The sequence below is a fragment of the Poecilia reticulata genome, chromosome 5 (genome assembly GCF_904066995.2).
Source record: "Poecilia reticulata chromosome 5, P_reticulata-male-v2, whole genome shotgun sequence".
Taxonomy (NCBI): Eukaryota; Metazoa; Chordata; class Actinopteri; order Cyprinodontiformes; family Poeciliidae; genus Poecilia; species Poecilia reticulata.
The window spans coordinates 438,928-455,257 of NC_088834.1; the positions used below are offsets into that span (position 1 = coordinate 438,928).

The window sequence follows — 16,330 nt, forward strand, 5'->3', positions numbered from 1 at the left end:
CTGGAGCTCATCAGGAGCCCGGCTGAGATGTTCTACATCCCCCTGAAGGTAGCCATGTTGTAAGTACCTGCCGCGCCTGTAGAGGGCGCCGTCAGAGAGCTGCAGGAAGGAGCAGCCGGAAATAAGGCTGTTTATTATTTAACTCGATGTTTGATCATGATTTAAATGTTTTGGTGTTTAATTGATGCCCAGTTTTAATTTTTGTCTTGTTCTCTGGCAGCTACCTGCTGAACCCGTTCACCATCCTGTCCTGCGTTGCCAAGTCGACCTGCGGCCTGAACAACGCCGTCCTCTCCCTGTTCGTCCTCACAACCATCAAAGGTCGGCCGCACAGCCAGGCTGAAAGAAACGCTGTCCAAGTGCCACCAACAAAACCTTTTATTATTTATTCAGATTTATGGCCACATTAGCATTAGCATTAGCATTAGCATACCTTGTTGTTGTCACAGCTTTTCTCTTCCATGTGCTAGCAGACCAGTTTTATTGTTTATTTCCTCTCATTATAGTTTGAACTTTGTGGTTTAATCTTCATATTCTCTGATTTTATTTGTTCTTCAGGAAACGTTCTGCTGAGTGCCATTTTCCTCTGCTTGGCCACCTACCAGTCCATCTACCCTCTGACGCTGTGCGCCCCCGCCATGCTGTACCTGATGCAGGTGCTGCTCTGATTGGTTTTGATGCGTACTTCCTGTTTTTGATGCGTACTTCCTGTTTTCGCTGACATGTTTTGCCCTCTCGCCTGCCTGTGTCCCTCCTCAGCACCAGTACGTCCCGGTGAACCCGCGCCGCGCCGCCTTCTGGTGGTTCGTGGTTCAGTACCTGTTCATGTACCTGGGCAGTTTGTTCGTCACCGTCTGCCTGTCCTTCTTCCTGCTGGGCTCCTGGGACTTCCTGCCCTCCGTCTACGGCTTCATGTGAGTCAGAAAAACCAACAGAAGATTTCTGGACCATCAGAACCAATCCAATAAACGAGTTCTGAGGAGAACCGCATTTCCCTGACTGCAGGATGTCGGGTGTAAAGTTTGGTGGAGGGAAAAATGATTTTTTTTCAGCTTGATCTCTTACTTCCTGTGGTTGGAGTTCTTCATACTTGAACAAAGCCAAACATTTGAGCAGGTTCTGCAGCCAACATCAGAGTCTGACCTCACAGATGTTCTTTCAGGCTCCATGACAGAGAATACGTTTCCTCAGGAGAGGATAATTTAACGTCACCATGAAGGTTTTCTGGGTCTGAGGCTAATATGCAAACAAATGAAATGTTTTGTTTAATTGGATCTTGACTACAGGTGGAGTTTTTTATTTAAATAAGGACAGAGTCGCAGTGCAGCGCCCTCTGCTGGCTGAATTGGGCATGAAGTTCATCCCAACCCTTCCTGACTGCTGAGGACAGAAACGCAGTTCCCCGTCTCTCCAGCAGAGGGCGCTGTGGGACATGGGGTCCTCTGGTCCAGCTCCATGTTCCTGTTTTTCTTCCAGCCTCTCGGTTCCTGACCTGACGCCCAACATCGGCCTCTTCTGGTATTTCTTCGCGGAGATGTTTGAGCATTTCCGCCTCTTCTTCCTCTGCGTCTTCCAGATCAACGTCTTCTTCTACACCGTCCCTCTGTGCATCAAACTGAAGTCAGTCCTCCTGTCTCATTAACCTCTGACCTTTCCCTGCGCCCCCTAACCCCGTGTGCGTCGGCCTGCAGGGACCAGCCGGTGTTCCTGATGTTCATGCAGCTGGCGGTGATCTCCATCTTCAAGTCTTACCCCACTGTGGGCGACACGGCGCTCTACCTGGCCTTCCTGCCCGTCTGGACTCACCTGCACAGATGTGAGTGTTTACTGCACACCTGGGGTCAGGTCGGGGTCAACGGGGTCAGCAGGTCGGCCAGCTGATGCACAATCGCATTAAAAACAACTGAAACCAGGGGAGGGAATTTAAAATCCTTTAGAATCTAAGATGCAGCTCAAAATTTTGAGTTTATTATTTCACACAAAATACCACTTTCAATTGTTTACATAATTTTGTTAATAAATGGCAAAAGAGATTATTATTTTAAAATCGTCCAGGTGTGCAGCGTGGACACCTGAGCTCCCAGGCGAGTGTTCGATGCCCCAGTGGGCGGGGCTTAATTTAACAGAAATTACAAAACACTCAAGTTTATTTTGGTTCCAAAGTAAAACTACAGGAAGGAAGAGGAGCGGAAACGATTCATCAGTTAATCTTCAGCTGATTTAGTCACAGATTAACCGTTAAACGGAGAATAACGATCAATGATCATCGATCAACGATCAATAATCAACGATCAATAATCAATGATCAACACGCTGGAGCAGAAATGAACCTAAAACATACAAAAATATCTGCATTTGGTATTTAAGATTAAAAAAATCTTATTTCTGAAAATATTTTAGCCAAAAGTTTTATGTCCAGATTCTCTGTTATTGCACTTAAACTTATTATCAATGAATTTAATCAATAGTTTATTGGTAATATATTTCTAATGTTGCATAAAAAGTCTGAAGTGGATCAATGAATGTATCGATTGGTTTTATTTAATCAGTTGTCAGAATAATCAATTATTAACATTAGTGGAGATTCTTCCATGTGTAGACCTGGTGGTTTATTGATCTATTGGTGGTTTATTGATCTATTGGTGGTTTATTGATCTATTGGTGGTTTATTGATCTATTGGTGGTTTATTGGTGGTTTATTGATCTATTGGTGGTTTATTGATCTATTGGTGGTTTATTGGTGGTTTATTGATCTACTGGTGGTTTATTGATCTACTGGTGGTTTATTGATCTATTGGTGGTTTATTGGTGGTTTATTGATCTATTGGTGGTTTATTGATCTATTGGTGGTTTATTGGTGGTTTATTGATCTATTGGTGGTTTATTGATCTATTGGTGGTTTATTGGTGGTTTATTGATCTATTGGTGGTTTATTGATCTATTGGTGGTTTATTGATCTATTGGTGGTTTATTGATCTATTGGTGGTTTATTGGTGGTTTATTGATCTACTGGTGGTTTATTGATCTATTGGTGGTTTATTGGTGGTTTATTGGTTATTGGTGGTTTATTGGTTATTGGTGGTTTATTGTTATTGGTGGTTTATTGGTGGTTTATTGATCTATTGGTGGTTTATTGATCTATTGGTGGTTTATTGGTGGTTTATTGATCTATTGGTGGTTTATTGGTTTATTGGTGGTTTATTGGTTTATTGGTGGTTTATTGGTTTATTGGTGGTTTATTGATCTATTGGTGGTTTATTGGTGGTTTATTGATCTATTGGTGGTTTATTAGTGGTACTGAGCCGCCTGCCTGCCTGTCCAGTCCTCAGGAACATCTTCCTGGTTTCCTGCGTCCTGCTCGCCTGCTCCGCTCTCTTCCCGGTTCTCTGGCATCTCTGGATCTACGCCGGAAGCGCCAACTCCAACTTCTACTACGCCATCACGCTGCTGTTCAACGTGGCGCAGGTAGAGCAGCGAGGGCGGGGCTGAAAACACGGGAACCAGGAAACCACTTTCTGCTAGTTTCTGCTGAAAACGTGTTTTTGCTTCCGGTCCAGATTCTGCTGGTGTCGGATTATTTCTACGCCTTCCTGCGGAGGGAGCACCACCTGACAGCCGGGCTGTACCTGAAGAAGAAGGACGGCTCCGAGGCGACGCTGGTGCTGAAATGAAGCGCACCCTGCGGCTGCTGCAGAGCAACGAGCTGATCGGACCGGATCGAACCGGACCGAAGTGAGGAGGAGGAGTAAAAACGCTGACGGTGCAGAACTCAAGCGACTCGCCGCCGTTTCGTTGAACAAACTGAACTGTTCAGGAGGGAACGTTTCATCTGAGAACATTTTATTCTGAACTTTTTCTGTTTAAACGTCAAATGTAGGAAAGTTGGGAACGTCCAGAGAAATGACAGGATTCTGTAAAGTTCTAAAGGTTTCAGGTATTGATTGGATCTTTTCTGGGATCAAAACAACAAAACTTCTTTTTTTGCTTTGCAGATTTTGGGTCAAGATGAAATTGTCCAAACTGCAAAAACAAACTTTATTTCTGTAATTTTTTTTCCTTTTTTATAAAAAATATAACACTTATTAGTGAAATAATTGCAGGTGAAATGATTATAATTTGTTTAAAACAAGCTTTTTATCTGTTGTTTGTTTTTTCAGCTTTTCTGGTTTTTCATTGAGGCTCAAATGTTTCTGTGACATTTTGATGCTTTAATTTGAAATTTAAAAATGTTTCAGTTTCAAAACATTTAAACTTTATTTGAACGTTTTGATCAGGAACTTTATGATGTTAAGTTTATTCTTTTTTTTATTAATGGCTGAAATTCTCCATAAAGTTTTTATGAACTTATAAAAAGTTCTTAGCATTTAAACATTTAACCCTTTAGATGCATGACAAGCCTAACCATGAATTCACTATTATTGTCTTTCATGCACACAAATATGAAATGCTAATCTGTAAATTCCCATCCAGACTGTGGTTAGCTTAGCTTAGTTTAGCTTAGCTTAGCTTAGCTTAGCTTAGCTTAGCTTAGCTTAGCTTAGCTTAGCTTAGCTTAGCTTAGCATGAAGACCAGAGTTTGGATGATATGTTGGTGTTAATTAAAATGTTTTTTTGCTCCATGCAGCCAAACTGATCTGAACATTTTGCTGTAAACTTCAGATTTTCCTCCAGAAAAGAGAAAAAATCTCATTTCCCACCTAAAATCTCTGTTTTCTCTCAAACTTCTGGTTTCAGTTCAGCTGGTAGAAAGTTTTTCGTCTCAGTTTTAATCATTTTCATCAACCAGTATTTTGTGTAAAATGTAAAGTTAGATTTAGTTTCACTGAAACGACTTTTAGGAGACATTTTCTCAAAGATGCAACAGTTTGGTTTTTATATTTTCATCTGAATCTGATTTTTATGTAAATGTTTCGTTTTCTGCAGCTCGTTCTAATATTTAGTGAAACATTTAAAGTCAGTTTGGTGAAATTAAAGTCAGGTTTTATTTTATTATTGCACTAATTAACAAAAACATTTTTCTTTGTACTTGAACTGAATTTTTAGTTGTGAGACACAAAAAGACGAATCTAAAAACTAAATGTTGATGATGATTCAGATCCGTTTCCAGAAAATGAATCTGAATCGTCAAAAATATTTAGTTTTTATAATAAAATATTGATTCTGAACTCATTCTGATTAATATCAGCCAGGATGTTTAATTTGCACATTTCTGAATTCTTTGGAATCTGTAAACATCCTTTTGTCAATATGTAACAGCTGTTTTTTAAGGCTGGGCTTTGACTAGGACAGTTTAACAGGGACATGCAATAATCTGGATTCAGATGGAGAAGAGCATCCCCACGTGGCGGTCTGCAGACATGGCGGTCTGTGGTCTGCAGACGTGGCTGTCTGCTGACATGGTGGTCTGCAGACGTGGCGGTCTGTGGTCTGCAGACGTGGCGGTCTGCTGCGCCTGCAGACGTGGTGGTCTGCAGATGTGGCAGTCTGTGGTCTGCTGATGTGGTGGTCTGCAGACATGGCGGTCTGCAGACGTGGCGGTCTGCTGACATGGTGGTCTGCAGACGTGGCTGTCTGCAGACGTGGTGGTCTGCTGACATGGCGGTCTGTGGTCTGCAGACGTGGTGGTCTGCAGACATGGCGGTCTGCTGACATGGCGGTCTGCTGACATGGCGGTCTGCAGACGTGGCAGTCTGCTGCTCCTGCATGGATAGCCTGGAGCTCTCAGGCTTTCCTACTGAACCCGAAGCTCCAGGCTGAGTTTCTGTGTTTGCTGGGAGAAACTCAAACTGTTCTGTCTGGACCACCAGGTACCGTCTGCCGGGACTCTAAAACTCACAGCAACCACGTCTTTCGACCCGTTGGTGAAGCTGGACGGTTACCTGGCGCCCCTCAAGGAAAAACATCTGATGGACGCAGATCAAACCGCAGAAAACATCCAGAAACAGAAGCAGATTAAAGAGTTGGGCTGTTTCCTGGCCGAGGACAGGAACAGATTTCATCAGGAATCATCAGAACCACGGAGGACGAGCTCAGAGCGCCTCATTTTAAAGCTGGGAGTCCTGCAGCGCCCCCTACTGACCACACCACACCGTTTCCAAACATCAGGACAACCTGCTGATCAACATCTGGATGAAGACGAAGAGGACAGTCTCCTTCTTTAGCTCCTCCCGTCTGAAGATCTGACCTCTGTGACCTTTGGGTCAGGACAGAAACTCATTACTTAATTACAGCGTTTCTCATTTAAACTGTAAACTTTAGTGGGAAAGTTTTTCAGTTTGGACGTTTTGCTGTAATTCAGCTTATTTATAATCTGTCTTTTGTTAAATTGTGGCTGAAGACAATAAAAGTTTAATATATAACAATCACATCTTCATGTTCAGACATAAATATATCTGAAAAAATGTATGAAAACAACAATAAGAAGGTTTTTCACTCTTTCCTGCTGTCACTTTTTAACGCCATAATTTTGTCTAATTATGAATAAAGTTTGGAACAATTCATTAATATTCAGTGTTTCTGTTTTAAAGCATTAGAGCTGCGGTGGAGGAAACCTGACAAACGGTTTTATTACATTTGGATAAATCATCAAACTCTTGACTTTTATGAGTTTTTGTGAATTTTCATTTGAGTGACTTTAAATGTAGGACAGAATTTGGACAAAATGTAAGTTTACAAAATACTTTAATAACATATTAAAATGATAAACAGAAAATCCTCCTAAATAAACATTAAGAAAAATCTAGTTGAGAAATTAAACATTTTAAAAAGAATCAGGAACTAAAGTATTAACTAAGCTTTAGTTGATAAAGTTTAAAATGTGTCTTTGTTCTTTTTTATTTTATTTTCAGGTGATTTTTAAATATGTTCTTATATTTCTGCCGTGTTTTTCTGTGAAAGTGACTCCGTGAATCCCTGATACCTGTCATTGCTGCTCAGTCCAGCAGATGGCAGCAGTTCTGTGCTCAGAGATCACGTGACAGGAAGTGAAAAGTGTTCTTTACAACATTCACTCTGAGCTCTTTGCCTTGCTGTCAGAAGCTGCGGGACTTTTATTTTGTAGCCTCCACCGACAGGAAGTGAAGCATGGGACTTTAACCTGATGATGACCTGCCTGCGTCCGCATCAAAGTCCAAACTGAAACCAGCCCGGACCAACATGGCGGATCGGAAGAAGATCCTGTGTGTGGGCCTGGTTTGTCTGGACATCATCAGCGTGGTGGAGGAATACCCGGAGGAGGACACCGACACCAGGTCAGTACCCGGTCAGTACCGGACCAGATGGTCAGCAGACCGACTCTGAGGTCCGGAGGTTCTGGTGGTTCTGGGTCTAGTGGATCCAGTGAGTCCAGTGGTTCCGGTGGTTCTGGTTCTGGTTCTGAGCTCACTGGGGTTTTCTGATGAACCAGTTATTATTTTACTGCAAGAAACTCTGAGGCTGAAACAGTTTGAAGTTTCACTGTGAAGGTGCTGCTGCTTCATCACCTTCATCATCTTCATCATCTTCATCATCTTCATCACCTTCATCATCTTCATCACCTTCATCATCTTCATCATCTTCATCACCTTCATCATCTTCATCAGCGGTATCAGCGGTCCAGTCAAAGGTTTCTCTGTAAAACAGTAACAGGTTCTGAACTCGGCGCCGATCTTTGACCGTCCAGGTTTTCAGAAGAGAAACGAGTCAACCTGCAGCTGGTTTAACTGGGTCTACTGGTTTAACTGGGTCTGCTGGTTTAACTGGGTCTGCTGGTTTAACTGGGTCTACTGGTTTAACTGGTTTAACTGGGTCTGCTGGTTTAACTGGGTCTACTGGTTTAACTGGGTCTACTGGTTTAACTGGGTCTACTGGTTTAACTGGTTTAACTGGGTCTACTGGTTTAACTGGGTCTGCTGGTTTAACTGGTTTAACTGGGTCTACTGGTTTAACTGGGTCTGCTGGTTTAACTGGGTCTACTGGTTTAACTGGGTCTGCTGGTTTAACTGGTTTAACTGGGTCTACTGGTTTAACTGGTTTAACTGGGTCTACTGGTCTCACTGGGTCTGCTGGTTTAACTGGGTCTGCTGGTTTAACTGGGTCTACTGGTTTAACTGGGTCTGCTGGTTTAACTGGGTCTACTGGTTTAACTGGTTTAACTGGGTCTGCTGGTTTAACTGGGTCTACTGGTTTAACTGGTTTAACTGGGTCTACTGGTTTAACTGGTTTAACTGGTTTAACTGGGTCTACTGGTCTCACTGGGTCTGCTGGTTTAACTGGGTCTACTGGTTTAACTGGGTCTGCTGGTTTAACTGGTTTAACTGGGTCTACTGGTCTCACTGGGTCTACTGGTTTAACTGGGTCTACTGGTTTAACTGGGTCTACTATTCCAATTAGTCATGTTAATAGATGTTTGTGTATTTATGGTTAACTTTCACTGTAAATGAAGGTTTAAATGTTGTTATGAAAGGGAAACATGCTGGATGTCCATCTCTGTCTTTCTATAAACGTGATGAAAAATGGAATCTGTGATAATGAATAATAAGTAATATGAGTGTAAATGAAAAGCAGCTGATGCTAACAGGATAAACCTAAAAATGATCATAAATCCAACATGGCTGTCTGCAGGTGTGTGTCTCAGCGATGGCAGCGTGGAGGAAACGCTTCAAACTCGTGTACGGTTCTGTCCCTGCTGGGGGCGCCGTGCGCCTTCATGGGCTCGCTGGCTGCCGGACCCGTGGCGGAGTGAGTACCAGTCTAATCCACAGAACGGACCAATCACAGCTCAGTCTGAGTCTGATCCATGCTCAGGTAGATTCATGACGACTGCAGAGCAGGTGATGCTCCCCATCCAGCCTCCTGATTGGTCCAGATGTTTGCCTTACCAGAACATTTTGGTACCAGACTGCAGGTTCTGGAGGTTCTGGCTCTAGAGTGGAGCCTGAATATTTTCTAGACCAGGATGAAAACTTGAAGCTGCTCTGATGGGGTTATGCTGAGTCGTCTCTGTAGTCATGCTGCTACCAGCTACCAGAGGACAAACTGACCGCTTCTTCTCACTGACTTCTCCTACTGCTCTCTCTCTCCAGTTTGCATTATTTGCTGTTATTTCAGTTGTTAACTTTTTGTTTTCTTTCCCTGATGCCTCAGGCTCCACCTGCCTCTGTCTTATGTTGTCCGTTTTTCTGTTTTTTGTACTGAAATGAATTGTGTTGTGCTTTGTGCATAATGACAATAAAAGCTGATTGTGTTTTTTCTTCTACACCTGGTGAGGCGTCATGCTTAAGGGAATCAGCAGACATGATGCTGCCACCACCATGACCCAGTGACCCGTCTCTGTCATTAATTCTGTCTCTCCTGGACAAAGCTGCTGACTAACTCGGCCTGCTGTCTTTTGTCCTGCAGCGTTTAAAACTGACTGTTTCTCTTCCAGATGGAGCAGCTAAAGGAGCTGCTGCTAACTGAACTGATTACTTTTAACACAGAAAGTTCTCCTGGTTCAGTTCTGATTCTTCTTCTGGTGTCTCTGCTCCGTCTAATCAAACCTCCATGGCTGCTGGTACTGAGCCAGGTTCTGGTTCCGGTTCTGCTGGAGCTTTTCTTCCTGTTAAAGGGAAGTTTTTCCTCTCCACTGTCGCCCCCTGCTGGTCTGAATGACTGGATGTTCATTAGTAACTGGGATTGACTTGAAATGACTTTTTCTGTGAAGTGCCTGGAGTCGACTTGTGATGCTGCAGAAGTGAACTGAAACTGTTTCCTGTGTCCTGACAGGGAAACCTTTTCCTGTCTTGATTATTTTATTTTGAAATGCTGAAAAGTTTCCTGTCTGTAGCTTTATTTTGGAGGATTTTCAGAAGTTCGGTATCGACGTGTCTCTGGTTTCTGAGCATGCTCAGTGCGTATCTCCGGCCTCCGTGGTCATCAGCAACATCCACACAGGAAGCAGAACCATCCTGCATATGAACAGGTGTGTGTGTGTGTGTGTGTGTGTGTGTGTGTGTGTGTGTGTGTGTGTGTGTGTGTGTGTGTGTGTGCCACTGACTGCTTCTGTTTTTACAGCTTCACCATCATCATAAACCAGTTGCGCCCCCTGCTGTTCAACCCTCTGTCAGAGCTTTTATTTTGAAGTAGACGTTCATGTTTCCTATCTGTCTGTCTCAGTTTCATCATGGCCGACTTCTTGCAGCGTGCCATTGACGTTTCAGCAGTTGCTTGGCAGGTCAAAGGTCAAACTCCAAGTGCATGTTGCGTGGTTTGTCCATCCAGCGGATCTCGAACCGTCCTCCTCTACGATACGTAAGAGGGCCGCCCCCGCCATGCAGCGTTCACTCAGCGCCTCGTCACCAGCCGTTACCATGGCGACCACAAGAGGCCCACCCTGTCGGCGCCTGATTGGTCTCCATGGCAACGCAGCATCCCAGCCCACCAGACCTCCTGTTGTCTGTAGTGATGAGGAGTTTAGTGAACGCTGCTCAAAGTGTTGAAGGAATCAGGAGGAAATGATCTGGTCTAACCCACTGCAGACTGAGCTTCAAGTTCAGAAGAAGAACGTAGCCGTCGCCCAGCAGCACTCCATCCATCCATCCATCCATCCATCCATCCATCCATCCATCCATCCATCCATCCATCCATCCATCCATCCATCCATCCATCCATCCATCCATCCATCCATCCATCCATCCATCCATCCATCCATCCATCCATCCATCCATCCATCCATCCATCCATCCATCCTATCTATCTATCTATCTATCTATCTTACCCGGGTCGGGTCGCAGGTCAGCAGCCTCAGGAGGCCCAGACTTCCCTCTCCAGCCTCTTCCAGCTCCTCCAGGAACCCCAAGGCGTTCCCAGGCCATAGAGAGACATCGTCCCTCCAGGTGTCCTGGGTCTCCCCTCCTCCCGGTGGGACCTGAACTCCTCACCAGGGAGGCGTCCAGGAGGCATCCTGACCAGATGCCCGAGCCTCAACTGGCTCCTCTCGACGTGGAGGAGCAGCGGCTCTACTCTGAGTCCCTCCCGGATGACCGAGCTTCTCTCTCTAAGGGAGAGCCCAGCCACCCTGCGGAGGAGGAAACCCATTTCGGCCGCTTGTACCCGTGATCTCGTTCTTTCGGTCATGACCCAAAGCTCATGACCATAGATGAGGGTGGGAACGTAGATCGACCGGTAAATCGAGAGCTTCGCTTTTTGGCTCAGCTCTCTCTTCACCACGACGGACCGGTACAGCGCCCGCTTCACGGCAGACGCTGCCCCAACCCGCCTGTCGATCTCCCTTCTTCCCTCATTCGTGAACAAGATCCCCAGATACTTAAACTCCTCCACTTGAGGCAGGACGACCCCCCTGACCCGGAGGAGGCACTCTACCCTTTTCCGGCTCAAGACCATGGCCTCGGATTTGGAGGCACTGAGCCTCATCCCGGCCGCTTCACACTCGGCTGCGAACCGCTCCAGTGAGAGCTGCAGATCACGTTTCGATGAAGCCAACAGGACCACATCATCCGCAAAAAGCAGAGATGCGATCCTAAGGCCACCAAAACGGATCCCCTCAACACCTCGGCTGCGCCTAGAAATTCTGTCCATAAAAGTAATGAACAGAATCGGTGACAAAGGGCAGCCTTGGCGGAGTCCAACTCTCACCGGAAACGAGCCCGACTTACTGCCGGCAATGCGGACCAGACTCTGACACCGGTCATACAGGGACCTGACAGCCCGTATCAAAGGGCCCGGTACCCCGAGGGACACGGTCGAACGCCTTCTCCAAGTCCACAAAACACATGTAGACTGGTTGGGCGAACTCCCAGAACCCTCCAGGACCTGCTGAGGGTGTAGAGCTGGTCCAGTGTTCCACGACCAGAACCAGAACCACACTGCTCTTCCTGAATCCGAGGTTCGACTGTCCGATGGACCCTCCTCTCCAGGACCCCTGAATTGACCTTAGCAAGGAGGCTTAAGAGTGTGACCCCCCTGTAATTGGAGCACACCCTCCGGTCCCCTTTTTAATCAGGGGGACCACCACCCCAGTCTGCCAGTCCAGGGGAACTGCCCCCGATGTCCATGCGATATTGCAGAGTCGCGTTAGCCAACACAACCCCGCAACATCCAGAGCCTTAAGGAACCCCGGGCGGACCCCACCCACCCCCGGGGCCCTGCCACTGAGGAGCTTTTTGACCACCTCGGCGACCTCGTCCCCAGAGACTGGAGAGTCTGACCCAAAGTCCCCAGGCTCAGCTTCCTCAACACTCTGCTTACGGCAGCAAATAAAGATGGCCGCCGCAGCGCTCTGTTTAGGCAGTAAAGATGGCCGCCATCTCTGGATGTGTTTTAAAGTTGATGAGTGACTGCATGGTCACCAGATGGTCACCAGACGAAGGGAGCTGATAAACAGAAAGCTAACAGCTAACAGCCTTTAGCGTAGCACCGACTGCAACCAGATCAGGACTGGAGGGTTCAGACCGCCATGACAGATTGGGATGTGGGCGTATCCATCTGCTGTGTGGACGTTTCCTCTGATGGATCGGAGCCAGTTCAGCCTCCTGATCCGGTCCATGTGTGGGATTCCACCTGGTTCTGACCCGCAGCACCGGTATGGATGGATGGCAGAACCAACATGTCCGCCAGGCCCAGGAGCAGCTCAGCGATGATGTGATGAATCCAGACAGGCTCAAAGATCAGAACCTGACAGAACCAGTCAGCCTGAAGCAGAAACTCACGCCTGAACTGAGTCACTGGTTCTGATCCGGATCAGGAGAACCAGGAAATAATCTGGTTGAAGCTGAAAAATCTGCCTGAAACCCAAACTGGATGCTAAATAGTCTATTTAGTTCTAAAGGTGCCTGATTGGTCCATCAGGTTCACACTGTAAAAACACAACATTTGTCTTTTCTAGTGGAAAATTATTTTACATTTGAAATGAGACAAAACCAACTTACAGGTAACTGCAGTAAAATACAGGAACTTGTTTAAAATCAACAACTCCTTAGTATTGGTGCTAAGAAGAGCTACTTCCACTGGCAGATTATTTAACCTATAATAAAATACTTTCTCATGTATTAAGTGAAATTAGTGGAACTGCTGCTTTTTCACCAAGTTCTTGACAAAAGATCCTTTTTCTTTTTCTTCAGTTTCCTGTAAATTAGAACTCAGATATTCACCAGACAGAGATATTTGGTTGGATTTTGTGTTTTTGCAGTGTAAGGAATCCGTTGGATCAGAACCGGGTCCTTTGGGCAGTCTGCAGTGGTTTGGGTTTAATTCAGTAATTTATGCATCAATCAGCCGCTGATCTAACACCCAGAAAAACTCCTTCAAGGTTCAGTTTGATTTTTAAAAATCATTTTATTATATTTCCTGTCTAGAACAGAATGATCTCTATTTCATCCACACTAATCAGTTTTAGTGATGAAATTTCAATGTTTGTGATTTTAGACGTTTGTGCTGAACATGAAACTCGTCTTCCTCGATGAAGGTCGTCAGGTCAAACAGAACCGGGCCCGGCTTCCTGTGAATGTTTGACCTGAAGGACTGGATGAGGTTCTGGACTGAACCCGTCCTGGTTCTGTAGAACTGAACCCGGTTCTGTCTGTCAGGGATCTTCCTGATGTAACGGCCCAGGACTTTTCCAGAATCGACCTGGCTCAGTTCAAGTGGATCCACTGGGAGGTGAGGAACCAGAACCAGTCCAGTGGACCCAATACACACCAGTGAAGTTGAACATCCCGTCCACTGGTTCTGGACCGGTGAGATCCGATCAACCAGAACCACGTCTCTGTAACAGATCTGATACATTTAAAGCTGTTTTAATTGATGATCAAATGAATCGGATTCACTGAGGCTTTCTGGTTAGACTGGTTAGACTGGGTTTACTGGTTAGACTGGGTTTACTGGTACTGGGTTTACTGGTTAGACTGGGTTTACTGGGTGTTTACTGGTTAGACTGGGTTTACTGGTTAGACTGGGTTTTACTGGTTAGACTGGGTGTTTACTGGGTGTTTACTGGTCTGACCCGGGTCTCAGGGCCGTAACGCTGGCGAACAGGTGAAGATGATCCAGCAGGTTGAGACGTTTAACGTCCAGCTTCCTGACCAGAGGATCGGCATCTCCGTGGAGATTGAGAAACCCAGAGAGCCGCTGTACGAGCTCTTCCCCTGCGGAGACGTGGTACGGAACCGTCCAGGTTCGGATGGATCCGGTCCGACCCGTCAGTGACCAGGTTCTGGTTGTTTTCCAGGTATTTGTCAGCAAAGATGTCGCTCGTCACTTTGGCTTCGACTCGCCTGAAGCGGCTCTGAAAGGACTCTACCCTCGAGTGAAGAAGGGGTGAGGGAGCAAAGTTCAGAGGAATGGCACACAGACGGTTCTGGTTCTGACCCGCCTGTCTCTCAGGGCTGTCCTGATCTGTGCCTGGGCAGAAAAAGGAGCCGACGCTTTGGGTCCTGACGGGCTGCTGCTCCACTCCGACGCGTTTCCTCCTGAAACGCTGGTGGACACGCTGGGAGCCGGAGACACTTTCAACGCCGGCGTCCTGCACACGCTGTCCAACGGTGAGCTGGGCTGGTTGTACTGGTTCTGATCCGCTCTGGTTCTGGTCCGTTAACAGTTCTGTTTGCAGGAGGAAGTGTGCAGGACGCGCTGACCTTTGGCTGCAGGGTTGCAGGCAGGAAGTGTGGTTTCCATGGTTACGACGGCATCAGAGAGAAGTGATGCGGAACCGGTCGGTTCCTCTGGGAACGTTATTAGACTGATGACCTGGAATAACTTCTAGATCTGATCAATAACTGATCAATAACCAATCATCTATAAACAGAAGTGTTTTTTTTACTTAAATAATGAATTTCTGTGAATAAATGAATAAACTTTCTCCAGCTGAACAGAAACAAAACTGAAGTTATTATCTTTGGACCTAAAGATGAGCGAACCAGAATCAATGCACAGCTTCAGTTATTACAACTAAAACCAGCGATCAGAACAAAACCTGGGAGTAGTGATGACCTCTGACCTCTGACCTGAACCTTCAGAGCCACATTAAGACAGTCACAAAGTCGGCCTTCTACCACCTGAAGAACATCTCTAGGATTAGAGGACTGATGTCTCAGATCTAGAGAAACTCATCCATGTTTATCTTTAGCTGCATTGATTCCTGCAGCAGCGTCTTCACAGGTCTGACTGATAAATCAATCAAACTGCTGCAGCCGATCCAGACGCTGCTGCAGCCGATCCAGAAGCTGCTGCAGCCGATCCAGAAGCTGCTGCAGCCGATCCAGAAGCTGCTGCAGCCGATCCAGAAGCTGCTGCAGCCGATCCAGAAGCTGCTGCAGCCGATCCAGAAGCTGCTGCTGCTGTTCTGACTAAAACCAGGAAGATAGAGACATAACTCCAGGTTTAAAGTTCCTCCTCTGGCTCCCTGTAGCTCAGAGAATAGACTTTAAAATCCTGATGTTAGTTTATAAATCACTGAACGGTTTAGCACCACAAGACATTAAAGATCTGTTATTACTGTACCAACCGTCTGGACCCCTCAGGTTCTGGTTCTGGTTCTGCTCTGCATCCAGAACCAGAACCAAACGAGGAGAAGCAGCATTCAGCTTCTATGCACCACAGATCTGGAACAAACTTCCAGAAAACTGTAAAACAGCTGAAACACTGAGAGCCTTTAAAACTTAAAACCACCTGTTTAGAGTTGCTTATGGCTAAATTAGGGTTAGAGTGACGCTTTTGATGTCTTCAATGTTTTTATCTTTAATGTTTTTAAATTCTTTTTATTTCTTTTCTACGTTTTAATGATCTAAAGCCCCCCGGAAAACGTCCCAGTTAAACGACGTTGAACTAAAAGCCTAGAGGTTGGAGTCCTGGTCAAACGGTGTTTTTGACCAAAGTCCCAGATAAGGTCAGGGATGCAGGTTTTAATGTTTTCATCGTTTTTAATCTTTTTCCACAATCTTTCTCTTTCTTACCGTTAATTCACTCACATGCTGTGTGTGATGATGTAAAGCACCTTGAAATGTCCTGCTGCTGAAATGTGCTATAAATAAAATGTGGTTGATTGAAGAGCAGAGAGTCTGTTGGTGGATTGCTGCTCGCCGGTCGCCATGGTGACGGTGGATTGCTGCTCGCCGGTCGCCATGGTGACGGTGGATTGTTGCTCGCCGGTCGCCATGGTGACGGTGGATTGTTGCTCGCCGGTCGCCATGGTGACGGTGGATGTTGCTCGCCGGTCGCCATGGTGACGGTGGATGTTGCTCGCCGGTCGCCATGGTGACGGTGGATTGCTGCTCGCCGGTCGCCATGGTGACGGTGGATTGCTGCTCGCCGGTCGCCATGGTGACGGTGGATTGTTGCTCGCCGGTCGCCATGGTGA

The 16,330-nt window shown here is 46.0% G+C and overlaps 2 protein-coding genes across 5 annotated transcripts in view; both read left to right on the forward strand.

Annotated features, from left to right (window-relative positions):
• pigu (phosphatidylinositol glycan anchor biosynthesis, class U) overlaps positions 1-6,504 on the forward strand; it is a 10,770-nt gene extending 4,266 nt beyond the window's left edge. The window contains exons 5-12 of the mRNA XM_008402492.3: positions 1-59; positions 221-321; positions 559-656; positions 760-914; positions 1,477-1,620; positions 1,692-1,816; positions 3,323-3,465; positions 3,558-6,504. The exon at positions 1-59 is cut by the window's left edge and continues 51 nt beyond it. Of these exons, the coding sequence (XP_008400714.1) occupies positions 1-59; positions 221-321; positions 559-656; positions 760-914; positions 1,477-1,620; positions 1,692-1,816; positions 3,323-3,465; positions 3,558-3,671 (939 nt within the window). The 3' untranslated portion in view covers positions 3,672-6,504. The remainder of the gene's footprint in view (positions 60-220; positions 322-558; positions 657-759; positions 915-1,476; positions 1,621-1,691; positions 1,817-3,322; positions 3,466-3,557) is intronic.
• Positions 6,505-6,968: 464 nt separating this feature from the next.
• Positions 6,969-16,020, forward strand: khk (ketohexokinase). Of its 4 annotated transcripts, XM_008402488.3 has the most exons (9): positions 6,969-7,250; positions 8,602-8,718; positions 9,806-9,940; positions 10,135-10,269; positions 13,563-13,635; positions 13,990-14,133; positions 14,204-14,292; positions 14,359-14,516; positions 14,585-16,020. In XM_008402488.3, exons 1-9 carry the CDS (start codon positions 7,156-7,158, stop codon positions 14,674-14,676), a joined length of 1,038 nt encoding a protein of 345 aa, XP_008400710.2. In that variant the 5' UTR covers positions 6,969-7,155; the 3' UTR covers positions 14,677-16,020. The 4 variants fall into 4 exon arrangements, with proteins under 4 accessions (XP_008400710.2, XP_008400712.2, XP_008400711.2 ...); XM_008402490.3 differs by lacking the exon at positions 10,135-10,269 and having other exon boundaries at positions 6,970-7,250; XM_008402489.3 differs by lacking the exon at positions 9,806-9,940 and having other exon boundaries at positions 6,970-7,250.
• Positions 16,021-16,330: the final 310 nt, after the last annotated feature.

Bases quoted from the DNA above. Each gene is read 5' to 3' on its own strand.
- khk (XM_008402488.3), top strand. From the start codon at position 7,156: ATGGCGGATCGGAAGAAGATCCTGTGTGTGGGCCTGGTTTGTCTGGAC. The intron at 13,636-13,989 runs GTGAGGAACCAG...CCCGGGTCTCAG, and splicing joins TCAAGTGGATCCACTGGGAG to GGCCGTAACGCTGGCGAACA. The intron at 14,293-14,358 runs GTGAGGGAGCAA...CCTGTCTCTCAG, and splicing joins TACCCTCGAGTGAAGAAGGG to GGCTGTCCTGATCTGTGCCT.